The sequence below is a fragment of the Pelodiscus sinensis genome, chromosome 3 (genome assembly GCF_052426305.1).
Source record: "Pelodiscus sinensis isolate ZL-2025 chromosome 3, ASM5242630v1, whole genome shotgun sequence".
NCBI classification, from domain to species: domain Eukaryota; kingdom Metazoa; phylum Chordata; order Testudines; family Trionychidae; genus Pelodiscus; species Pelodiscus sinensis.
The window spans coordinates 111,226,972-111,254,375 of record NC_143054.1 but is presented as its reverse complement, the minus strand read 5'-3'; the positions used below and the strand labels follow the sequence as shown (position 1 = coordinate 111,254,375).

The following is a 27,404-nucleotide window of genomic DNA, read 5'->3' as shown; positions in this document are numbered from 1 at the left end:
ATTTACCCTTCATAATATTGGTGTAACATTAGTTCTCTTCCAGTCCTATAGAATTACCCCAGTGTTCCAAGACTTATTTAAATCAATGTTAGCTGTCTGGTGAAATCATCGTCCAACTCTTCTAAAACTCTTGAGTGCAAATTACCTAAATGTGATTATTTAAAAACATTCAATATTAGTAGCTGCTGTTTAATGTCCTCCAAAGTTAATATTGAAATGGAAAGAGTCTTCTCACATGATGTAACTTCATCATCTGTTTTTCCCAAAAATATTCAACAGAAATATTTATTGAACAGTTCTGCCTTTTCTGTATTATTATTGGTAATTCTACCATTTCCATGTAGTAATGGAGCAATACAATTGGTAGGAGTCTTTAAGTTCACAATATTCTTTAAGAAAACTCCTTATAGTCATTAATTCCGCTGGGCAATTATGTATATTTATAGTTCTCTGATTCCATATCAATTTTTCAATTCCTCGCTCCTTATTTACCTTCATTACTATCAATTTTCTCTTTCATCCATTTGTGTTATGTATATATAGGCTATTGAGTTTATGAGTTTGGATCTCTGCCTTTACTTCTCCTCTAAACCAGTTGCATGTTTTTAACCAATATGGCATTTTCCCTTAATTATATAATTATAATGTTGGGCATCTAGTAAACTGTTATTCAACAATTCCCAATTATCATTAATTTTTCTCTTTTGGATTCCTCCTCTAAGTTGATTTAGCTCATAATTCTTGTCAGCTTAGTGAAATTGGCCATTTTAAAATACCAAAGATATGTAATCGGTTTGAACTTTATTCAGTTTGCCCATTGGAAATATGATCAACTTATGATCACATATCTAAACTACCATTTATGTTTAATTCTATAATCAATTTCTCTACATCTGTCAACACAAGATCTAATACAGAAATCACCCTTGTTGAATGCAAAGCTTTTTGAGTTATGAAATAGTCATTTATAATATTCAGAAATTTCAAGGATGGTTTAATACTGGCAGCATATATGTCACTGTTATCATATATGTCACTGAGATTGAAGCCCTTTCTCCTCCCGCCTCCTGATCATGTAGCTTTTTTCCCTACACTTGATAGATAGGTGCATAAGCAGGTGGTCGTTTTCTTCACTACTCTGATTTGATGGTCTCTAGCAGCATCCCTTCTGGTACTTTATTTGTTAGGATATTGTTCCATAAGCATTCAAGATCATTTCCTTCTGAGTAATCAGTGACTTGGAAACAGATTATGCTGCTTTTGACATGTCTCTCCTCCTCCCCTTTTACAACATTCCAGTCATGTGAGTTATCTCACCAGGTTTTGATGATACTATCTAGATTGAACTAAATGAGCATTTCCAGTTCCTCTTCTTTGTTATTCAGGCTCCTAGCACTGGTATGAAGGAAATTAAAAAGTATCTTCTCATGTCCTTTTGGTTCCTTTGTTAATTTTGTTTTTAACATCTCATTTTATGCTACTTCTGAGCTTTTTTTTTTTTTTAACTGTCACCTTTGTTGTTTATATATTGCCCTTCTGACTACCCTAGTTAGCTTGTTCCTGAGGAGATTGGTCCACTTTCTAGGAGGGAGGGTACTGTATAGTTTGGATGGCTTCCACCTCAGTAAAAGAGGGGCCAATGATCTACAAAATCAAAGCTCAGAACCCTACAGCACTTTCCTAGTCAGTAGTTCTCTTCCCACATCTTCTGTCCTCTGTCTTCATTCACTTACAGGACAGGAAGGATCACCCAGAGATCGTTTGTATAATATCTTTCTTCAGCATCCTTCCCTGAAGTCCTCTGTCATCCCAGACCTATTCCATGATGCAGTGTCGTCAGTGCTGATAGGATCCATCACACATGGACCCTTTCCCTTTGTATCCAAAAACCCTTCCAATCTTATAATGATACCTCTTGCCTTGGCTCAAGGAAAACAGCACATCATCCAGTTGCAAGTCTGTCTCTTGCAAAATGTTCACTTGATTCTTCTTAGTATGGAATCCCCAGCAAGGATTGTCTGTCTTCTTGGATAGATAATGTTTCTTTGTGGGCAAACTTGCTGTGTTCTCAAATGTACAGTAGCTAGCATGTCTTAACATACAAGGGTATGTCTACACTTGCTCCCTAGTTCGCGCTAGGGATACAAATGTAGGCGACCGAAATTGCCAATGAAGTGGGGATTTAAATATCCTGCACTTCATTAGCATGATCTCGCTGGCGCATTACTCCATTTAACAGCTGATTCGAACCAGGAAGTACGCGCCGGGACACGTTAGTTTGAATCAAATCCCTTGGTTCGAACTAACGTTACTCCTCATTTTTTGAGAAGATGGAAATAACTGGGTTTGTTTAGTCTGGAATAGAGAAGACTAAGGAGGGACATAGCAGCTTTCAAGCACCTATAAGGTTGTTACAAGGAAGAGGGAGAACAATTATTCATTTTAACCTCTGATGATAGGATAAGAAGCAATGGACTGAAATTGCAGCAAGGGAAGTTTAGGTTGGACATTAGGAAAAACATATTAACTGTCAGGGTGGTTAAGAATAGAATAAATTGCCTAGGGAGATCGTGGAATCTCCATCACTGGAGATTTTCGAGAGCAGGTTAGACAAGCATCTGTCAGGGATGATCTGGATGGTGCTTGGGTCCTGCAACAGACTGGACATAATAACCTATCTAGGTTCCTTCTAGTTCTAGTATTGTATGATTTTAGTCTTTTAAAACCTTCCTTGTTTCTGATGGCTGATATAAACTCCCAGTTTCTGAAAGCATCTCTCAAGCATTCCTCTTCTGGAAGAAGGAAAAGGCAGCCTTAATATCAACATTTCTTACTTTGGAGAATTCGAATGGAAAATAAATTATGGCAGTACTCCATTTTATTACACTAGTGGAAAGGGGAAAGGTGAGAAGGGATCCATTTCAAACCCTGCTAAACAAACAAAATAGTTCACAGTTCTTTTTTTCCATTTTTTGATGAGGTCTGTTTCATACCATGATGGAAACACCTCTCTTAATTAATTCTGCATCATCATGGGCTTAACTGGCTAATTTATGTTTCTTACCTCCATGGGCCAGTCTAGCTAGATTTGTGCCAGAGTAACAAGGAGGGAGTATATCTGAGCTTCCTTCTCAATGAAACCAGTCAAATCTAAATAAAAACTCACCATCTGGGCCTAATTTCCACATTATGCAGAAAATTATGTATTACTGTATGTCTCTTTGGGTCCATTAACACAAAGTTTCTTGGTCACTAGACAGAACTAATAAACATTCTCCTTTGGCATCACAAGACTGAGGAGACAGTGCAGAGATTGAACTACTTAGTTCTGAAAAGTGACCCCACTCAAGGTTCTTCAACATATCAGTGCTGACCCCATGGGTGCTCTGGGGCTCAGAAGACCCAAGGAGGGATGGGGAAGCGCTGATCTGCATGATGCACTGGCGAGTAGGAGACACTGGAGGGAGGAGGGGAGCCAATATGGTTACTGCTGGGGAAAAATTGGTGGGTGTTGAGCACCTACCAGCAGCCACCATATCAGCTACCCTCTTCCTTCCATTGCCTCCCACTCGCCGGTGCACCCTGAAGATCAGCGCTTCTCCATCCCTCCATGAGTTTCCTGCCTGCCACAATTTGCTGTTTCACAGCATTTGGGAGGCTTTGGGGATGAGGGACGGGAGGAGCAAGGACATGGCACGTTCAAGCAGGAGAAGACAGAACAGGGCAGGAAGAGGAGGAGCAGGAGTGGGAAGAGGGGGGCACGGTTGGAGTGGGAGTGGGAAGAAGTGAGGTACAACTTTAGGGATGCAGGGGAAAGGAGACAGGGGACAGAGCCAGGGGTCATGCACCCCTCCTTTTGAAAGTCAGCATCTATGCTCCAAGCTACTTAAAATTGGAAAACATAACTTTTAGCATTTGGGCAAACAAAAAGAAGACATTATGACGGTTAGAGTAAAGAAAGAGAGAAAGATTTGATTGATTGATTGATTGATTGATTGATTGATTGATTGATTGATTACCTGGTAATTCAACAGGAAAACAGAATAGAGGGAAAAATCCATCCTCCTACAGTATAACATCTAAAAATAAAGTTGTACTGGAGTCTTATGAAGTTGGAAACAGGTGGCTCTGTGCACTCTTGTTTACACAATTCTCCCAGGGCATTGCAATCTGCCTTGCAAACCTCTGGGCCAAGACCCTGCCTGATATATTGTGCCAGATTGTGTTCTGTTTTAATGAGAAGGGCAAACTTCCAGCAATTAGTAGGCTGAGATTAACAAAGACTTCTCCTCATGTGCAATTTGAGAGAAATCTGGCTGAAGAACTTCAAAAGTAACAACCAAGAAACAGACAGATCTTTGCCCAGCATCTTATATATCCACTTACACCAATGTAAAGTGGATGGAAAATGGTACCATTCTGGCTTGTAGCACTTCATACCCACTCTGTGCTTGTATAAATGATTATACAAGTGTGGGTCAATGTTAAATTGGGTCCTGAGTGCATTTAATAACTACAGGTTGAACCTTTGTAAACTGAGACTCTCTGGTTCGGCAACATCTGTGGTCCAGCATGACCACGGATGTTCCAGGACCAGAGAATCCTGATGGAGTGCTGGTGCCTAGGAGTCCTGTGGACTTGCAGGGTTGCAGGCTGATGGCAATGAGCTGCCTGTGGGGCCAGGAGCTTAGATCCCCACAGCTGAGAAGCTGGGAATTCCCGGCTGGGTTGTGAGCCCAGCATGCCACAGTGGGGCTAGTCAGCTAGGCTGCTCAGTGCATCCCAACTGGGCTGCCAGAGGGGCCATAAGCTCAGCACACTGCAGTGGAGCTTCCTGGAGGAGCTGGGAGTGGCGCGCTGCAGTGGGGCTACTCAGCTAGGCTGCCCGGCGTGCCCCAGCTGGGCTGCTCAGTGGAGTGGGAACCTGACGCACTGTGAGCTGGGTTGCCTGGCATGGCAGGCAAGGGCGGGGAGGGAGCAGCAGGCAGCAGGGCCTGTTGCAAGTCTATCACTGGGGGGGGAAAGCAGTAATAGGGGGGCCAGATATGACCTCTTCTGGTCTGGCAAAATCCCTCAGCTGGGTCCAGTCAGATCCCGAGGGTGCTGGACCACGGAGATCTAACCTGTATTTAATTAACTTTTCTACCATAATTTCAGAACAAGGGTGAGTTACAGTAAAACCTGTGTTATCCAGCATGCTCGGGGATTAGGGCGTTCCAGATATCTAAAAATTCTGGTTATCTGAGGGTCCCATCAACCTAGGAAAAAACAATGGACAATAACAGTAAAACTCAAGTTTTTAATATTGGTAGTTTTGTAGTGTGAGACAGTTGGTCTCACATTTCTATTTTGAGTTAAAGATTATTAGTACTTCTTAAATAAAAAAATGTTAAGCCAATCATGGTAAACCAAGCCAGGCCTGTGCGCCTGAAGATGTGACAGTATTGTGGCTGGAGGAAATGGCGGTTAACAAAGTTTTCTGGTTAACAGAGTGCCGGATAACAATGGTTTCATTGTATTTGGTTTGGGAGTTTTGGAGGGTGAAGTTTGTGGGTATTTAAAACCGCAGCTTATGTTCAGCCATTTCTCTTGTGAACTTGAGATTTGATTCAGATTAATTAGAGAATTCAGAATAGGCATCTCGCTCATACCTGGTATTGGCAGTCTACTCTAGTATCATACAGAATTGTTGCACTGTTATTGGCCAGTTGTTAGTGTAAGGGAGAAGTGTATTACTGAAATGTTAACCTACTTTTTTCTATCCTCAAAAGTTCAGGTTAGTTCTGAGATGCATTGAGTTCATGTCTGTATATATTGTGACTAATATTCCTTCTCATTTTTTCCAACCATGTGAAGAATGAATTTTATGTACACTAAGGCATGTGCAGATGTGCACCACCAAGACAAACATATGCTGCCAGCTGGTGCCAGCTGTGAGTGCCCTGCTAATCAGCTGGGCAGCATTTGAATCTTTCCTGAGCAGCTGCCCAAGCGTTTAGCTTAGAGGGAACACTGATTGTGACTTGCCCATCAGTGGTAACCCCAGAAGAATGGGCTGAAGGGAAAAACCTAAATGTGTAGAATTAGCAGACAGTCCATATTTTAAACTGAAGTTTCATAAAACAAAATGGAAAGACCTTCATATATACAGTAGTATTAAATTCAGAACCCTCATCGTTCTGATATCTAAGTCCCAGAAAGTAAGAGGGAGAGTTGTAATCCTCCACAATGTAAATCTGTTGGTTGCATTTCGAACAAAAAGTTGTAAATTGCTGAAAAATTGGAGTGCAAAAAAATCAGACCCACAATCCTCTTGGTTTGAGGAGTAACTATGTGGGAACACATGAGCCTTAATCTTATTAATCCACACACCCAATTAATTTTAGAAAATGATCTTGAATTCCAACCTGTTGCAACACCACTTGTACATCTAGGGGAAGCTCACCTTGAGGAGAAATTCATCCCAAAGTAGGAAGCAAGTAGTGGAGGTATCCCCTCCATTAAAAGGGAGCAGTCTGAAGACCCTTAGGGAGGTGTGCTGATTCAGCTGGCATCTTTGCCCTCCCTTTTCACAGCCAACCTCACCTACCTTCTGGGTAATGGCATTCAGCTCCAGTGTTCGGAATCACAGGTTGTGAGAAGCTTTAAAGGTTTAGAGTCTTGCCACGGGTGGACTTTCCGCTGTCAGGACAGATGAGCAAGGCTGTGTTGCTGGAAAAGGAACTGGAGAACTAAGGCACCTGAGTCCTGCTCACAATGGAGTTTATGTGAGGTTCAGTGGGTCGGAGTATTGGTCTCATGTCAGTCCAGAACATCCTGTGAAGAAGCGTTGTCTTCTCTTTTCAGATCTGGCATTTGTGTAGCTACAAAAAGTCGTGTTGACTTCAGACTCTGGAAAAAACACAAAACTACTGCAAAGGGATACTTAACATAGGCCTAAGTTGAAAATAAAATGGGGACACTCTGTATAATGTAATTCAATGGAGCAAGGGGAAATTTTGTAAGTTTTCAATTTTATTCAGCGGTGGCATATGAAAGGACATTACATTTCTATCAGGAGAAATTCTTATCCAAATAAGACACTGGTTCCTAACTGGAAAGAAAAAGATACTAGCTCCAGCCAATTTGTTAGAATAACTTCCAACTGATAAAGGTTTATCTTATAACCATGTATTATTCCAAATTGGGTTGAAATGTCAGTTAAAAGAGGAATAAATGTCTAAGGCTTTCAAATAAAAACAAGGCTAGATCATGGAAATAAGTCTCTGAAGGCTGATTCCTAGAAGATAAAACCCAGAAGATTCTCCATCTTCTGCTAAAAATAGGCCAGTTACTCATTAAGGCAGAAAAAAAAGAGATGACAGTCTTGTCTAGTCATCTTAATATGATTCCAAAATACAAAAACATGGCCAGATGGCAGCATTTGTGGCTATAAGCCATGAAATATAGGGACTGATACTACCACTCTCTATCGGGTGCCCTCGACATCTCAAAGATTGAGTCAGCCTTTCGTTCTGCCTCAGAAGCAGCCACACCACACCCCTGGCTCCAACTCCAGCACACAGGGCAGCTGCCCGCCACATAGCCCTGCTGTGGGCAGCCGCCACACAGCCCTGGCCCCAGCTCCAGCCAGAGAGCTGCCCAGCTGAGCTCCCACCCCCACTGAGCCCACACAAGCACAGCAGCTAACCTTGCACCAGCATGCTGCTGCACAGCTCTGCTAAGGAGGTGGGCGGGACTAAAATTCTCTCTGTGTGCCCACACAAGCACACACTCTAGAGGGAACTTAGGTAAAATCCCTAATTTGATCTGAAAATAGTACTGGCACTCATACTTAACTTCCCAGGTACCTCAGTCCCAAGAGCAACACCTCTGCTATTATCCAGTCTTGAACCTCTCTCTTACTAGAGACTATTTGTCCTATGTTGTAAGGTAGCTATCTTAAATGATCCTTTCTATAGGCATCCTATGTGAGGTTTCAGTCTGTATTTCTGGAAGCTGAAGACTGTGGTTTTCACTTAACCATTTAATCTGCTATTTTAAAATCATAACAAAATATAATGCAATGCTATGAAAAACCACTTTAACCACTTTCTTAATTTATTAAGGAAGTGTGCTCTTCAATCTCATAATAGGAATCTGTTTTAAAGAAACTTAATTATGCCTTTGAATAAAGCTATGAATGTTTAGCAAGAACATTTCTCTCCCCATTGTGAAAGAAGCAACAAGAGAGTAGCTAAATCTAAGGAAAATAAGTAGATTGATTTAGCAAAGCTAGCTCTCATCGTGACTTTGGCAACTTCCTAATGGGCTCCCCTGCCTTATACCTTGGATAGTCACTCACACCTGTGCAAAGCAAATGTAGGTATCTTATATGAAGTGTATGTAAGGCAGCAGAGAACTGGGGCCCAGTGTGTACTTAAAGTCACCTGCCAAAAGACAGCTCCAAAAAACTCATTGTTGTCCCTTTAATTAGTGTCCTGCCTAGTCCTCTGAGGCCTAGACAACAGGTGCCTTTCTGCCTTTCAGATATACCAATTATGTTAGAATTGAGGCAATCAATTCTAAAACTAAAAACTAAACTACTAAACTAAAACTAAAAACTACATGTACCCACTGCATACAAATGAATATAAAGAGCAATAGTCTTTTGGAGGAAGAAATGAAACTGACAGTAGACAAGTAGAATTTTGCGTGAGTTGGTGGAATGGAGATCAGGTTAAGGTTTTAAATCTTCTATTTGCCAAAGGCATAAACCAGAGGCTAGCTCTGCTGCAGTGAAATAGAATCAGAATAATTCCATTAAAAATAGGTGGTAAGAAGATTTAGCTCACCAGATAGCAGTAAAAACTTTTAAAAAAAACCAAATAGTCTGGTAGCACTTTAAAGACTTACAAAACATGTAGATGGTATCATGAGCTTTCGTGGGTACTGCACACTTCTTCTTTAGTAGCAGGTTTCGTAAAGCGCACTCCACATTTAAGACTAAAATCTAGGACATCTTTTCTGAGAGAAGACTAAAAGTTTCCAAAATACATATTTAATATTTTATGTTGTAAATATCATATGAAAGCAATGTGATTTCTTTACAATGGAGATCACAGGAAAAAATTTTTGAAGTTCTGAGAACAAAAAAGACAACTAGGAAATAAACAGGGTTTAGTAAAGCCCCCTTGTGGATAGTTTTGTATCACTAGCCATTTTACCAGCTGCAGGATCAGCTTTTGCTTAAAATTAGTCTGAAAGAGGCTCTAGATGCCATCCTTTTCTAGGATATTTGACTATAGAAAAGACTATTAGCTTCTCTGAATGCCTGCTGTATTGCATTGTCTATTGCCAGATACATTAAATTGGTCACAAGATCTAAGAATGAGCCTCAGACACAAGGTCAGTGGGTCTTGTCTTTCTGAGAGCCCCACATTTAAAATGCCTGTGTACTTTAGTATGTCCTCAAGTTCACACTCGTCATCAATGACCTCAAAATCATCTCCCACCATGACCAAGGAGAAACAGGTATTTCTTAATTTAAATTTTGTTTAAATGGTCCCCAAAATGTACAATTTAATTCAAATCTTTCCATATAAACATGATCATACTGACTGTAAATTACGTGAAAAAGACTCACAATTTCAATTTTTATTAAAGCTAATTTTAAAATTATATAATACGCAGGCTGAGGGTATAACTTTGGTACACCTGGGTATAGTGCTTAAATAATTCAAAAGAATGAAGTTTGCTTTAAAAGTAAAAAAAACATAATCAATAATATCCCACATTTAGATTAATACATTTAATGATACAATTTAGGCTTAGCACCCAAATATTTGGGTACATCACTCATGAAAAGTTATTCAGATTGTTGGTTGTACAAAGCAAATATAACAATGAGTAGAGATTGTCCCTCAATAATTGAGCATTTAGAATTTGTCGTCCCTCAGTAAATACAGTCTGTCAGACAAGTATTTTTCTATACATTGATCTTAGTCAGAAAGTTGGAAAGTAGTAGTATACTGACACATGGAAGAAAAACTTCAAAACCTAAAAAGAAATACATAGTTGCAAGTAGAACAAAATATCAGGACGCTGTACCACATTGGCATCTAGGCTCATAACTGACAGCATGGCAGCAAGATGAGTTAAGCTCTTAGAGGTGCCATTATGCAGAATAGAGGCCCATTTTCCACATAGTTGGCTATTTTGTAGCAGAGAGATTCCCTAGGGCATTCATAGTTAAGATGGGAAGGGATAGAATTTCAGAGCATTGATTGAACTTCCTTCAGTAAAATATAGTCTGATACTAAGGCTGCTAACTACAGCTTGGTGCGTATTTACTGAGTCTGCCTCCATGGCAGCAATACCAGCGTTATCTAATGACATGTTAATGGATTTGAGATACTAGGAATATGAAAGGCTCCACTTAAAACCAGAGTTTCTTATAATATAGGTTTCTGTTATCTAATTAGGATAATGCATGTGTAACAACAAGTATATTTTTCTCTACATTCTTATTAAACTCATATTATATTGTCATAGATTGTCAATGACTATTCTGCAGTAGCAAATACACAGTACTAACATTTCATATTAAAACAAATAAAATGCCTAAATCAAGGAAATTCACAGTATAGGCTAAAACTCTCCTATATCATCATTTAGCTAGCTTATTGAAAGATTTACAGAATCTCATGCAAAGCAACATTACCCCTTCTTATCCCAGGTTTAGGAAGACAGTTCAACCAAACTTCTTGCTTTTGTGGGTTTTGTTAGGGTGAGGAAGTAGCCAATAGAGACCATACTTCAGTTTCATATGTAGAAATAAAGGTATAATCCTATTTTCCTTAAAGCCATTGCCAACCTCTCATTATCCTCAATGGGAAAAGAAGAGCAAATCAAATTATATTTCAGAGCTTGTCCATAAAACATGAACCAAAATTAACTGCATGCTAATACAATGAAACCTGCCTCAAGCTACCTGCTAGGTTTTGCCTAGTAGAAAGTGACCTTAAAAGGTTATAAAGCTTTACTAAACATCATGGAGATTCTTAACTGCATGCTGAAAACTGACTTGCCCTTTTGTGGTGATGTGCATGTTCATGCATATTTAGCTGTCCGAATTGCTGTCTTGTAGCAGGTGGCTATAACAAGCCTGTTTGAATAACACACTAGTGATTGTGGAAGACAAAACACACACACACACATAAACTACAAATTGATCATGGACGTCAGTGTTTGGCCCTTCAGTGCTCATTAAAGGTTAGTATACTGACTGGTCATTTCACATTAACCAGGAAGAAGGTGAACATCTTAAATATATAATCCGTAAAGCAACCTTCTTGAGAAGAATCAAGCAAAAAATTACTGAGTATTTCAGGAGGGCAAAAGTATCATTGTGAAACACTCTGGAACCTTTGAATGGCTGAAAGCAATTGGTGGAATTATCAAAAGAGCTTTAGGGACTTTTAGTGGAATCTGTGCTCTTAGATGGGTCAGGCTCTTTTGAAATCACTACAAAATGCATTATGAGGCATAAAAACTATTGATTTGCAACACTGGCCTACTAAAACAATTACTTGACAGGACAAATATTTGATTTCGGAACATAGATGCTAACAAAAGTAGTATCTTAACAAATTAAATGTACATCTGTAACACCAGGATTCCCCAACAGTGGATCCAAAATAACTGACAAGGAATTCCGGGCAAGTTGAATTTGTTATTTGCTGGCATTAGAATTTGTGAATTTATTTTACATGGTATACTGCTGTGTCTGATTAGTCTGATGTTTAGATCCTGAAGTACCAAATGAGAGCATGGATTTCAATATTATTATTTGCAGTTGGTAAAATGGCTCTTGCAGAAAGCTGGATTTAAAGCCAGAGTAAGGTCACTCCCATTTGCAATGTTTTTAGTATTTTCTTCAGGACAATAAAACAAGAACTAAAAATAGGCATAGAGCACAACTTTGCAATGAACTGGAACTAAAATCCATTAAGTGACTGCACTTTTCATTTCTCTCTATACCCCTTTGCACTCCAGACCTATCCACTTCAAGAGATCCTTATTTCTGAAGCCACTTTAGTATGTAGAACTTGTGTCTATAGACAACGCTTTTTTCAAGGAGGTTAGCTGGATGTATTTGAATAAATACAGTACACTCTAATGGTGCTATCCACTGATTTGGGAGGGGCCAATGTGTTTCAGCTCACTATTGTTTCACTGTTGCTAAAACCATCCAAACGACACACTTTCTCTTCTTAAAAGCTCAGAATCAGTTGTTTGGTAAAACTGAGTTTTATTCTACCACAGTACTTCCAGTCTGTTCAATTTTCTATAACACAACTTGTTTCCAACACAGACTGTCAAAATGTCATTCAACAACTATTGTGAACTTATCTCATTTATCACTAAAGTAACTGAATCTGAAAAATTGTTCCCACTGACTCTATGAGCCCTCCAGTCTTCTGAGTTTTCCAAGTCTAATTCTGTCATAGAACTTCATTTATTAACAATGAGGTGAATGCCAGTTGTGTACTTGATACCATCATATTACAGGTTGAATCTCTCTAGTTTGGGATCCTTGGGTCCGGATTGATGCCTAACCAGAAAATTTGCTGGGCCACAGGAAGTCAATAATGTCTAACAATATTACCAACACTTCCATTACTTGCTGGGCTTTTAGAAGACAATAAGGGATGAATTAGAGCTCAATAGCAACATAGAACACTGAGAGCCAGGACTGGTGGTGGTAAACAAATTTTATGGGACTCTGGGAAACTTGGCCACACCCATGATAAGTGGATATCTGACTAACTAAAATAATACTGGACCACAGATGCTGCTAGACCCGAAGGACTTGAGAGGTTCAACCTGTAATACCAAACTGCAGAATCCCAGATGACAAAATATTCTTGGTCCTTCTTTAACCTACCTAGATGTATGCTGGAAGCCAAAGCTCTTAACAAAACATAGAGCTCCTGTCTCAGTTACCGCTTTGATAAATAATAGCTTTGGTGTCTAGAACAGTATTTCTTTTTCTAACTCACTATCCCGTTCATTTTTTCCAACTGTAGCAACCAGTCCTGATTCTCATACTTCAGCAGATGCTTTGCATGAGCAAAGCAAGCAGCATTTAACCCCAAATATCTACTTAAACTAACAGTAGTCTGATACCTCTCAGCCGAGTAAGCAAGATCCCCTTTAAAGACTGGGGTATGGGTGATTTAAGACAGGCTGACGAGATCAGTGTGCTAAAGCTTCAGAGAAGTAGCCGAGTTAGCCTGTAACTGGAAAAACTTAAAAAACATCAAATAGTCTAGCAGCACCTTAAAGACTAACAAAACACGTAGATGGTATCATGAGCTAATAGTGTGGTTTAACTGCTGCTCACATCTCAGAAGAAAAAAAGATGGGCCATTTGATTCTCTTTGTGTTGAATCTTCCACGCCTTACCCATTAAACAAGTGTTTCGATTCAAACTGCATGAATGGGTAGGATGTGGTGAGTCACAGCACTACTTTTAAAAATTGTTTAATAAGAGCTTGCTTTACTTAGCAAGTAAGGTTGTATCTATGATGCAAAGCTGTATTGTCCCAAGGGAAGCTTTGGGAGGGATTGTGCCTTGAGTACCCTCCCTCACAGAAGCACAATGGGAGCACATCAGTGGTACTATCTTTCTGTGCTTCCACCTGACATCAACCAGTGCAGTCTGTCTGGGAGCTGCCTGTCTCCATTTGGTATCTCCACCATGGAGCAGTAGCCATGACATAAGGAGGGAGGCTTCTTATGGTATCTTTTCCCCAACCCCCACTGCTCCCACCACAAAACACACACACACACACACACACACACACACACACACACACACACACACACAAAACTCCAACACCTTTGTGCTCTAACCAGGTATAAACTGACTCTAAGCAGTTACATGCTTGGACTTAAAGATTACAAGACGTAAAAAGTGGATGGTCCATATTCTGTTCTTAAAGAAATGGGCCAAGAGGAGCTTGAAAAGGCTTTTTACGTGCCAACCCCGGAGTTCAGGATGTGTTGTTTCTCCTGCAGCAGTTGATGACATCCTAACACCTTAAGCAGCATAGGAGCTGCATTTCTACGCTGTAACAGGGGAAGCAGAACCAAGGGCCTGAACTCAGGTCTTGGCAGGTAAGTGAAGAAGCAACTGATTTCAAGCAGCTTTGTTTGAAAGTGTCTATCTTTGTAATGTTGAAGTCTTAATATGTAATCTGCACTATTTGGGGATTTTAAATTCTGGATTTTTAAAAGCACCCTTGAGTTCACCTATAAACTCTGCCAAACTGATGATAAAAGTGATCATGCGCCTGAGTGAATCAGGGGTGGAGGGAAACCTTATTTACATTTATATTGACTCAGAGTTGGATTTCTCCTTAAGTGTGAGTGAAAGGTTTTCAATTCAGGAGAAAAGAGATAAACTTTTTTATTTAAATCTTTATACTTACTGCTACTTAAGATGATCAGGGTCACTTTGGATATTTGATATTCAAAATCTGAGCTATAATGGTTGTTTATTTTTTTCCCACTGGAGAGACTGTTCTCATGGTATATTCCAGTTGCGAAGCCTAACTTACAATCAGATTTCCCATGCAAATATTAATGTAATTCAAATTTCGCTTTCTGTAAGCATCTTCCAGTATTCAATTAGTTGTTTTTGTAAATGTTCCTGCTAGTAATTTCACTTGCTAGAATGTTCATAGAAAGCAAACGAAAGGTGAGCAAACAAACATGAAGCACGTGATTCAAAACATAACTGATATTTGCAGAATTTTTTTATATTTCCATCTAGTTTCAAAGATAATTTTTTTTTGTTTGTTTTTAAGGAACGTAGTTATTCTTATTCATTACAGAAGGCTAATGGAAGTTTTTCTATTGAAAAACCAATACATTTTATTGGTATGAAAAACTAATAGTACTTGGCATATAGACAAAATGGCTTACCACTTAATGTAGTGTAATGCCATTTAGCATATTTGCTAGGTTGGCAGTGCATTAACAATAAAAGTCGGTTTTCACAGTAATGACTCCAAGAGTCCTTGCAAATTTGGATAAAGAGGGAAGGAATACTAAGGGACAGATATATGCAAAATCTTTTAATGAAACCACAAAACATCTGAATGTGGGGAAAATCTTGTTTCTTTTCTTGTTCCTCAAAGAATTCATGAATCCCCAACATTGCTGGGGCATTTTAAAGTGCCCAATAAAATCTCTCTGGATATGTCTACATTGTACCCTTACCTCAAAATGAGCTTATTCTGAAATTTGGTGCTGTCCACACACAGCACCAAATTTCAAAATAAAGCACTATTCCAAAACGTCCCTTAACCTTTGTGGACAGAAGGTTACAGAGATGCTGGAATAGCACGCCTATTATTTTGAAATCTATTTTGAAATAACAGGCTGCTTTAAAGACGCGGAATAATTATTTTGAGATACTTCCGGCATCCCGAAATAACTCCGCAGTGTAAACATAGCCTTTTTCTCTATCTCTCTTTCCTTCCTTTCCTCTTGGAAGGATGACTGGACATCTGAAGAAATGGACTGTGCCCACAAAAGCTCATGATACCATTTACATGTTTTGTTAGTGTATAAAGTGCTACCAGACTATTTGTTGTTTTTTAAGTTTTTCCTCTAAATTTATGTCAGTCTTTGAATGCATCACTGTTAATTTGTAGTAAACTGCATATACAAATAGCATCTGTACATTCTAATGTGATTGTGGGGCATGCAAAAATGTGTGACCTACAGCTGTCTGAAAACTGGATTCAAATTTAGGAGCTAGAATTAAATCACGTTGGAAAATGTAGCCCTAAATATATACAAACCCCTTAAATTAGAGTATTGCTTTAGTCATTATTTTAAATTAACTTTCTCTAGACAAAATAAAGTGTTGTACTACATTGCAGCCTCACTGTTAGGAATGAAGATAGAGGGGACAATGCAGGAAGGCCAACACACACAACCAAAATGGAGAGTATCCAGGTCATAGAGGAATGGTAAGTTTGTCACTTTAAATTTTCCAGTATTCACAATAGTATCCAGTAAATCAAATGTCTGTATTTCTAACTTGTCTGTAAGTAGTATCAAAATCTCACTTGATTTGAAGCTTTTAGGAAGTTAGCTGATGTTCCCTGATGTACCTTTGGATAAATGGCAAAAAAATCTGATATGATGTTGAAATGTGAGTAAAGGCATTTGAAGGCCTATCTTACCTACAAAAATAACTGTTTAAATACACTTGTGAAACGTTGCTGCCCAAACACATGTAGAGAAGAGGAACTGGAACTGGAACTGGAGAAACTGTCACGACATAACTTCTGGGCCTCCTTCCATATACACAAGTTCAAGGTTCATGCAGTTGCTACTCCAACTGTGAGTGCAACTGCTGCTATTCCAAGACAAAGGAGTGGGAGTTTTTCTCCCCTCTGCTACAATCTTTAGCATTCAGCTGAGTTATTTGGAATAGATGCTGGAGATTGGACTTTAGCCTCAATGTATTGAATTTGAGAGTCTCCTTATTATTCCCCTTTTAAATTAATATAACTCTGAGTCACAAAGCCATTTTGCTCAAATATCTTCACGAAACTGATAATGTTCGTGAAACAAGGAGTCTCCAGTTTTAGAGAAATGAGTTAATAGTTACAAAAAAGCAACTTAATGGATGAAATCAGATTGTCCTTCTCAAAGAATCCCTAAACTCTGAATAAATTCCAGACTCTCTATCCCACTTCATTTATTTCTGAAGTTCCTGAAAGTGATGTCTTGCAGACATTGCATGTATCCATGCCACAAACTCCTTTAGCTTCATTGGAGATGCTTTTTATTTTTGCCATTCTGAGAAGAGAACCCACACTTCTGTGTCCAAGAAATTATCACTGATTTACAAAATAGATATTATGGAGTTTACATTACTTAATTAAAAAGTTATACCTATTTTGCTCAGGATTACTTTCTGGGAGTATAAACATTAAATAAATTGTATATCGTGCATTGCTTGTAAAAAAAAAGGTTAATTAAATGGATTGAGCACCAGACATATGGTTGAATACTGCTCATTGTGTGGCATTTAAACTGAAAGGCTCTTGAACACTGGAACTTTGTGAAGCTTCATCTTTCAGGAAGAATTTCTGGGAATTCTGCAGAAAAGGACCTTGGGTTTACAGTGGATGAGAAGCTGGATATGCGTCAATAGTATGTCCTGTTAGGCAAGGCTAATGGCATATTGGGGTGGATTGGTAGGAGCATTGCCAGTAGATTGAGGGAAATGATTATTCCTCTTTATTCTGCACTGGTGAGGCCACATCTGGAGTATTGCATCCAATTCTGGGCCCCACATTACAGAAAGGATGTGGACGCATTGGAGAAAGTCCAGCAGAGGGCAACAAAAACTAAGGGGTTTGGGCTTATTTAGTCTTCAGAAGAGAAGAGTGAGGGGGAATTTTACACCAGCCTTCAACTACCTGAATAAAGGTTTCAAAGAGAATGGACAGAGGCTGTTCTCAGTGGTGACAGATGGCAGAACAAGGAGCAGTGGTCTCAAGTTGCAATGGGGGAGGTCTAGGCTGGATATTACAAAAAAAATCTATTTGACTAAAAGGGTGGTAAAGCACTGGAGTGTGGTAGAATCTCCATCCCTAGACATTTTTAAGTCCTGACTTGAAATAGCCCTGGCTGGGATGATTTAGCTAGGATTGGTCCTGCTTTTAGCAGGGGGTTGGAATCAATGACCTCCTGAGGTCTTTTTTCAACACTATGATTCCATGAAGAATGGGATGAGTACCCAGTAGTTAAAAAACTTAAACTACCTTAACTCTGAAGTTTATTATTTATGTATTTAAAAATGTAGTCTTCTGATCACTCATCCAGTACTTAAGGTATAACAAACTTGAGATAGCTAACTTCTAAAAGTAGGAGTGATTTGGTTCTCTCCTCCTACCCTGCTTCTTCTGAATAACATTTTGGCAGTAGCATCTCCTGCTACCCATCAAATCATTTTCTATCATCATTCAGATTAGTAGCACCAAATAAAGGGAAGCTTAGCAACTCTTAGGGCATGTCTAGACTATATCCCTCTGTCACCAGAGGGATGTAAATAAGACATAATGAAATTGCTAGTGAAGCAGGGATTTAAATATCCCACACTTCATTAGAATCAAAATGGCCACCATGTTTTGCCGAGTCAGCAGTTTGCCAGCAAAAAGCGGCAGTCTAGGTGGGGATTGGTCAACAAGGAAAGCCTTTTCCGACCGATCCCTTATGCCTCGTGCAACGAGGTTTACAGGATCGGTCCGAAAAGGCTTTCCTTGTCAATCGATCCCCATCTTGACTGCCACTTTGTGCCAGCAAACTGCTGACTTGGCAAAACACGGTGGCCATTTTTATTCTAATGAAGCTCGGGATATTTAAATCCCTGCTTCATTAGCAATTTCATCCCTCTGTCACCAGAGGGATGTAGTCTAGACATATCCTTAGGTACAAAACAGAGATATACACTAATTTAAAAGATATCTCAATTAATATTTTGCTACGGGCCTCCTTGTTCTTCTCAGCCCTACTAAACTAAAAAATGCAGATGCCCGTAATTGACCTAGCATCTTGAGAAACAAGCAGTGACATCAGATGTCTTCTAACCATTATCAACCATTCAGAATACAATCTCCTTTAAATACAGAGGCAGTAATTAGATTCTGCTGTGTCTATGCAGAATGTTATTTCATTCTAGAGTTTTGTGGGTAACAAATAATCCTAGCATGAAATCAATAGAAAACCAGGGTACCCTGTCTCTTGAAGTAAAATAAATATAGTTGGTGTTAGAATTATGAACATAGAAGTGAACACTGTACAAAAGGCTATAGTTAAGAATGATGCCCACTTTCATTAGTTCTTGATGACAGTATAGCTGAGTAGAATTTGGTCCAATGTATGTAAACACTGTTATAAAAATAGACGCAATATTCTAATGGTATTTTGCTTTTGCAGCCAAAACCCTACTGCAGATGAAATTATGTCTTGGGCTCAGAATTTTGACAAGATGATGAAAACACCAGCTGGTAGGAACCTTTTCAGAGAGTTTCTTCGAACGGAGTACAGTGAAGAGAACTTGCTTTTCTGGCTTGCATGTGAAGACTTAAAGAAAGAACAGAACAAGAAAGTTATTGAAGAAAAGGCGAGACTTATATATGAAGATTATATTTCTATACTTTCACCAAAAGAGGTAAAGCTAGAAATACTAAGGTTTCATTTGCTGTAATCAAGGATGACAGTCCTGCAGGTTCACATGGTGAGGTCAGAAAACATACCTGACTTGCTTGATCGGAGATTTTTCATGCTGAGGTTCCCCAGCCAATGAAAAGGGGTTGGAGGCATTCACTCCAGCTTCTCAAATCTCTGGATAGTGAAGCAAGGCTCAGTGATCACAAGGCCAGCAATGTTATGTTGGTCTCTGCCTTTTTAGTGGTTGGTCTCTGCCTTTTTAGTGGAAAGTTTCTTTAGAGTTAAGAAGTAAGCCAGGAAAGAGGAGGAGATGATCCCAATCAACAGCTGACATCCTATGTCTGGTGTTCAATAGGAAACAGAGCCATGGAAAATGTTCATGAATAATCTCGTGTAATACTTAAAAAGTTGTGTGTAGAATGATGTCCTCCTATCATTGTTGGGATTTTTTGATTGGTCTCAATATTTTTGGAGCAATGCTAGGATCATGTCAAGTACAATTAGTTCCTTTAGCTTCCCTTCACTTTGGATGAGATCCTCGGCTTTTGTAAAGCATTATAACTCTTAAATCAATGGAACTATGTTGATTTATACCAGCTAAGGAATTGGCCCTATACATTTATGCACCAGGACAGTCTCTAGAGCTAATAGCTTCCAATGTCATTATCTTGCCTTTCTTCTGTCTTGTAGTATATTGTAGTGCTTTTGAGTGATATGTCTGTCAGTATAGTAAGTTAGTAATGTTTTTCTCTTTCACTTATTAATACTCAGATGGCTTTCTAAGCCATCATATAGCTTACTGCTCTTTCCGCCTTTTAGGACTGCTCTAGCATTCTAGTTTCATCATATTTAATCATCCAAAATTGGTCACAAATTTTGTGTTCAGTGTACATAAAGTATTACATGTAGATACCTTTTAGTTTCTCCAGTTATTACTGTTGATCATAAGATGCAAACAGGAGACCTTTTGAAACTGTTTAGGAACCTTTGGCACAATCCAGAGGCAGCCTTTTGCATATGCTGCTATGTGTTTGTCTGAACGATAGCTGTTTACAAGCAGCTCTAGTGCAACAACTGTGTAGACCAGCACTCAGTTATCCAGATTAGCTGCAGTCAACTTTGTCTGCATACTTTACAGGATCACTGAGGAAATTCTAGTCAAAATGGATTAGTTATGAAAGGTGACTCTTTTTTAAAATTCCATAAATTCAATCAGTTTTCACCAGGACACTCACCAAAAAAATATCTTCAATAATGACTACTTGATGCCAGTTTTTCTACCAAGAGAATTAATCAACGAGCTGCATAAAATGAGAGCCTAATGCTGTTAACTTCATACACTCAAAGGCAAACCACCCAAGGGAAAATAATTTAAAGCTAAGAATTTTAGGTCTAGGAAGGAGTATTACATTTTGATAAATCAGCTAATTGAGTAGTCAATGGAATTTCCATCGACTACTCGATTAGTCGATAAGGGGGGCGCTTGATATTCTACTGCACCTCTCCCTTTGAAATGTTCAACAGCCACCTACAGCCCTTGTACATTTCAAAGGGAGAGAGGCAGCAGGCACAGGAGCCCCCTGCAGCTCTTCTGTATTTCAAAACCTTTGCCTTTGAAATGTACAAGAGCCCTGGCAGCTCCTGTACATTTCAAAGGGAGGGAAGCAGCAGGAACTGGCACCAGCAGGGAGCAAAGCAGTGTAACTTCCCCACTGCCCCCGTGGAGACAGTGCTGGGAGGGGGACCGGCTTTTAAGCCGATTCTCCCTAGCACCAGCTCATGTTCCCCCACTTGCTGCCTCTCTCTGATAGGGGCAGCAAGGGGTTGGGTGGGGGGGGAGAATGACTAGTGGAGTTCCTACTCAAATACCCAATAAGCATTTGCTTATCAGGTAGTTGACTAGTTGCTTACATCCCTTGTCTAGGCCAGAAAAGTACAGTTTGTCAAAAGTTGAAATCGTCCCAATTAAATTTCAAGGCTGCTAATACTTCCTTCACAGCTTCTTCTTCAGTATTATAATATAAGATTCTATCCTGTCTACATCTTTAGCTATGTGTGTTGAATCACATAGTGTGGTGTGCAAGATAGGACAGAGCTCACGTCAGCCATTTATATGAAAGGACATAATAAGACATAAAATATTCTACAGAGGAAAATATAACAAAGTACAGGTTGCATCTCACTGGTCCGGCATCCTTGGGACCTGAGTGGTCTGGGATGAGGGAATTTCCTGGACCAGGAAAGATCCCGACACAGGCCCCTGCTGCTCTTCACCAACACCAGCTTCTTCAGCTCTGCTGCCGGCTGGCACGGCTGCTCCAGCCCCACTGCCATAACTGCTGCTCCATCCCCACTGCTGGCATGACAGCATAAAGCCCTGGCCCCACTGCCACAGCATCAGTTCTACTGCCGGCCAGCATGTGGTCCCTGCTCCACTGCCTTGGCCCCAGACGGCTTTCCTCTGCTGGGCTGCCATGGTCCAACCTTGCTGCCAGCCAGGCTGCTGTGGCTCTTTCCCCATTGCTGGGCTGACATGCAGCCCCATTCGGGATGTCATGGCACATCCCTCCTGCCGGGCCAGCACACACGGCTGGGTTACTGGGCCGCCTCTGTCCCACTTCTGCCACCAGGCTGCTGAGGCCCTTACTCCACTGCCACCAGCCTCGCTATGTGTGGCTCTCTCAGCAGCTGAACCTCCTGCCCTGGGGCTCTCTCATTCAGCAAATGTGGTCCTATCGGACCACGGATGTTGCCAGACGAGAGAGTCCTGGTTTAGGGAGGTGCACCTGTAATAGGAAAAACTTTCTTTCATACACAGGAATCTGATATTTGTAGTACATCAGCATCATAATAGTGCCTGTGACTAACAAATTAGAATATAGACTGCATCTTGGGGAAGAGGAATTACTCTATACAAAGACTAAACAAATAAAGATGTATTAGACTATTATGACAATAATGCAATCACACAAGAACGGAAAAAAATTACACGGTGCTAAATGTAGCTCGTAGGGCTGCAGAGAAAACTTGAATGTCTTTATTCTACGAGTATTTGGTAGTATTTACTTAAAGATTTTATTGCAAGGAATGTACGATATTCATTCCTGTTTTTTTTTTTTTAATGATGAACTTTTAGTGTTCCTCTCACATCAGGATGTCTGTTTCTTTTCTGTTTATATGGACTAAATTTATATGGCCAATATAATTTTAATAAGCTGACCTAAATAGCATTGGTCCATTGAAATTCATTGTCATAGCTATTAAAAAAAGGATCAAAGCCATAAAATTGTTCTTGGGTCTTCTATACCAAGGCTCTTACTTTTTTCTTCACAACTAGTACTTAGTTTCCCCCATTGCAGCTATATTTTATTTTATCTGATATGAATCTTGCAATGTCTTTCCTAGAAGTCAGAGTTCTTTACAAAAGGAATATAGGATCAGAAATTCAAGGAGAAATTGCAAAATTGATACTAAGTTAAAGATTAATACAAAATTGTCTAAAAAAGAAACTTTACGGTATCTAAAAAGTCTTGAATGGAAAAAAAATGAGACTTAAGGCTAATAGCAACAGTAGCACAACAACAAAAACAACATTTGCTAATTTGTGACTAGTAAGTATAGTATTGAAAATAAAACAAAAATAACCCCCAACAACTGTGGTACAGTAAGCAGAAAAGGTTAGAAGACTGAACAGAAACAACTAGGAATGAGCATTTCAGCCAATTAATGAGAAGGAAAAACTAAATAAAATGATCAGTGTATAATTTAATGTATATGGAGAGATCCATGCTAATGTAAGCTTCAACTCTCATGTATTTTTGCAGTGATATAATGACATATTTTTCTCATAATACTGAATATGAACTTAAAGCCCAAGGCAAATCAAGATGTGTTTGGTAGGCTCAGATTGGAATGTTGCCCATACATGTATAAAGCTGATGTTGAAGAAGATGAGTACATTAAAAATGTAATTGACAAAAGGAAACTGGGTTCTTGGTGCTTTGTAGATTTTTGTTTGTTGCTTAGATCTATGAAATACAGTAAAAACATTTATACAGAACTTTACAAGTCTGTTGTTTAACAAACATCTCTTTCTATTCCCTTCAGGTTAGTCTTGATTCTCGGGTGCGAGAAGTCATCAACAGAAACTTGTTGGATCCCAGTCCTCACATGTATGAAGATGCCCAACTTCAGATATACACCTTAATGCACAGAGACTCTTTCCCAAGGTTTTTGAACTCTCAAATGTACAAGTCTCTCATCGAAAGTACTGTAGGTTCTACTTCTGAAACTTAGTTCTAATTTTTGGATTAAACAATTTGGGGTATTTTGGGATGGGTGGGAGGGAATAAAAGTAGTTTAATAACATCTGGCGCTGAGTTCCTGGAGAACTACAGTTTAGCACTACTCAGGCTACTGTGAAGAAAACAAATACATATTATGGTCTCTGTCTACCTTTTAACAAGGTCCTCCTTGCTTGAGTTTGAGGGGAAGGGGAACAATGGATTTGCCAAAATACATTTGTTTCACACTCCTTTCACTAACTGCAGTCAAGATTGCAATGATGTATTTGTAGTTTTATGAACAGTCTCCTTGTGTATTCTCACACTGCATGTGCAAGATAAAATTGCTTCACATACCACTTAGTTGTTGCAATATTGAATTCAATAACATAAATTATCTGTATTTAAGAACTTTTTTGTGCAATACAGTCTTATGGTACATAGAAATAATTGCAGCAAAACCAGAAAGGGGCTTGCATTTTATTAACATCACTAACACAGAAAAAAGCCAATTTTTCAGGTGTAGCATTATTCAACATGCTGTACTAAGTACAATACACTGACTTTTTGAAGCCAATATTTCTGTGTACAAAAAAGAGCTATTTATCACTGTTTATTTAAGATAAGTCAAGTGGGGATTCCTCTGGTTGTTCACTGCCAAAAAGATGGCATTTTCATTAGTGTTTGCAATGTCAAAAAGAAAAAAAAAAAGCACAAACCACTTAAAGGGATCCATGTCTGGGTGACACAATTTATGCGCTGATATTGTTTAATTGTTATAAGAACAAAGATTTTCAATGTACACTTCAGATGTCAGATACTGTAATTGATTTATTAAAGACTGGTGATCCAGTTCTAACACTGTTGTCTAATGTTATGTACTTCAGCAAAAAAAAGTTTATAATTTAGTTTTTTGAATAAAGAAGTTTAATAAAAGATTGCCTACATGTAGCATTTTAGAGCATTTTAGAACATTTTGATAAATTGCATCTGTCCTGTAAGATATTTTCTTTTAAAGAGAAATCCAGTGAAAAGATGTTTTTTTAAGTAGTATTTTACAAAGGGGAAGAGAGGCTAAGGAAGACTTCACTCATCTTATAGCCTCTTTGATTTTGAAAATCTCTTTGAAAACAAGGGGTAGAGATTAATGTTCAAGGGCTTGTGATCCTACACTCCTTACCCAAGGAAAACTGTTGAAGGTAACTGGTGTCTTTCTTGGGTAAAGAATTCTGAATATTAAGGGCCCAGTACAATGAGAACTAAGAAGGCAGCACAGTGTTCAAATCACCTTGCTGCTATGCTATTTTTGCAGGTGACTAGCTTGGCTTTTTTAAAAAAAATGTCCTATTTTGATATGCACTTTGATGTTTAAAGATAAAGTAACTTGTAACTTACAAAACACCACCTTCATACTTACAGTACACAAAACTGTTCTGAGTGCTAGCATCCCTGGCAAATTATCTTGAAAGGTAAATAATAGGTGGTTTTGAATTAAAATTTTAAATGTCCTTATTACTAGGAATGTTATCCTTATTAAGGCTTAGAGGCAAGAGTCTTCTCCCTTACACCCATTTAAATATGGAGAACCTCCATTAACTTTGGAGTTGATAGATTATAGTTTTGTAATGGAGCAGAATCTGGCACTGAAATGTTGAGCCCTTCCCCCAGTCTTTAAATTACTTCTGATGTGCTGACCTCTGTACAAAGCACCATTGAACTCAATGGGCCTCAGACAGGCACAGGGATCTGCTTGCATGGAATAACTTGCAGGATTTGGAAATCAGTTTATTTTCTGGGGGTTATTTTTTCCTTTATTTTACTACCTCTCTCTCTCTCTTATTATTATTATTATTATTATTATTAATTATTATTATTATTATTATTACTATTTTATTTATAGAACATGTTTCATATAGCAGATTTGGGGAATTTTTTAAAATTATCATTTTTACTTGAAACCTATGTGATTTTTGTGGATGAATATGAACAATTTGAAGAACTGTTTCTTGAACTCATTTGGTTTTGTAATTTATATAGAATTCAGGAGATTATTAAAAGGGCTATTCTTTATTCCCTATGCAAATATTTTAAATGTTGTAGTGTATGACAAAATGGGATTTTAAACACATTCTGCAAGGCAGAAAACAAAATTCTGTTTACAGTGGCGTTGCTGACTATCCTACTATATTCAGCACTTTTACATATTGTTGTTTTATGAAAATGTAGTTTAAAATGCAAGACATATTTATAAACATTTCTTTTAATAAATACCTGTTTTGTCTGAAAGTGTTGTTGTGTTATGACATACTTTATTCATGTTGGTTAGCTATTTACCATTATGAATAAAATATTCAATTATATTGATAGAGAGTAATAGCTATGATGTTTACAAAACTTTTCTTCCTGAAGGGAGGGGGCTGGAATTCAACAAGGAAGAATTGCCACCTTCTACTGTGAAATATAATTTAAAAATTAATTTAAAGATGCTTTTTCTTAAATAGAATGAAATTTGGTCTTACTTATCTAATGTGCCATTTAGTTAGACATATATTTACTATTGTACTATACATATATATATTAATATATGTATATATTTATAAGGCATGATTTGCTAGTGTTTGAGGCACAATGCATTTGGGTGCACACAACTAGTTGACGTGTAATAAGACAATACTGCATGTATAAGCCTTTAAATATGTAGACTTGAATATTCTTGATGTTACCATTTGATGGTGACCTGCTAGCCATAAGCTATCTTTATAAGATAACTTTAGATAAGTAGCTGTTCTTTTCAAAACAGACAGTTCATCCTTTTTAGGACACTTCTTAAGCTAAAGATAAGGGCCCTAAAATACCATGTTGATTTCTAACATAGGCATTTCAGAAATCTATGTCTGGAAACTGTTACATCTTTACATAGATCTTTAGTGTAATAGAGTAATATTGCAATGAGATTATGTTCTAAATACCCTAAATTCAGGGATTTATACACTGATCATAAGTTATGACACAAACTTTCTTTCCAGGAGTAATTAAATATTAATATAAACTTCAATAATTAGATTTTTTTATATTAAATGAATAGTCAATTATGGTCCATGTCAATTTATAGATATCTAAAGCAGTTTAAATTCTGATATTGATATTAACAACAAATTGGCTCATAACACAATCTCATTGCTTTCAGTATAGTATTTTTTGGGAAAAATGTAAACAGGCAAGCTATTAAACTTGAGAACTGATTTACTTGTACATACAATACAAATTTTAAATTGCCCAATACACTTATTCTATACACTGGAATACTTATGGTCTCATGAAAAACTGAAATACAAGTAAGTACAAAATAAAATCTTAAGTTTTACAAAAGAAAAAAAATCTTAAATGCTCATACATCAGAAGAGCATCCTGCAAACACCTATGCATGGCCCTAAATAAGTAAAGCATTAAGGCATATGCTTAAGTCACATTGGCTTCAAGGAAACTGGACTTGTGATGATCTCTCGAGGTCCCTTCCATTTCTAATATTCTATGAAACTAAACATGGGCTTTGCTGAATTGGGGATCATGTGATATAGGTTGCCCAAATAACCTTACAGAAGCCAATAAATGGTTCTGTTTAAATTACTCACAGGCATAGGTGGTTTGTGCAACAGTATGCAGGCAGCTACGGTACTACTATTTTTATGTTAAATAAATGTGGTCCAAATTCTAATTTGGAGCCAGATCCGCCTCCCCCGGCATAGGAAGTCTACACAGATAGCACATGCCTGGGAAGGTAGGAGGATGCCCTCCCTGGCAGAGTAAGTGTATATAATTGCTGCCATATATATTGGGCTGAGGATCTAGAGGGGAAAGACCAAATTTAAATTACAG

At 38.4% G+C, this 27,404-nt stretch overlaps 1 protein-coding gene across 2 annotated transcripts in view; it reads left to right on the top strand.

The window, feature by feature from the left end:
• RGS17 (regulator of G protein signaling 17) overlaps positions 1 to 23,563 on the top strand; it is a 97,198-nt gene extending 73,635 nt beyond the window's left edge. The window contains exons 3-5 of one of the 2 annotated variants that reach the window (XM_075923168.2): positions 15,951 to 16,028; positions 19,012 to 19,246; positions 23,353 to 23,563. In XM_075923168.2, coding sequence (XP_075779283.1) covers positions 15,951 to 16,028; positions 19,012 to 19,246; positions 23,353 to 23,541 — 502 coding nt within the window. In that variant the 3' untranslated portion in view covers positions 23,542 to 23,563. Of the gene's footprint in view, positions 1 to 15,938; positions 16,029 to 19,011; positions 19,247 to 23,352 lie in introns of both variants that reach the window. The other variant, XM_075923167.2, reaches the window with a different exon arrangement.
• The last annotated feature ends 3,841 nt before the right edge of the window (positions 23,564 to 27,404 follow it).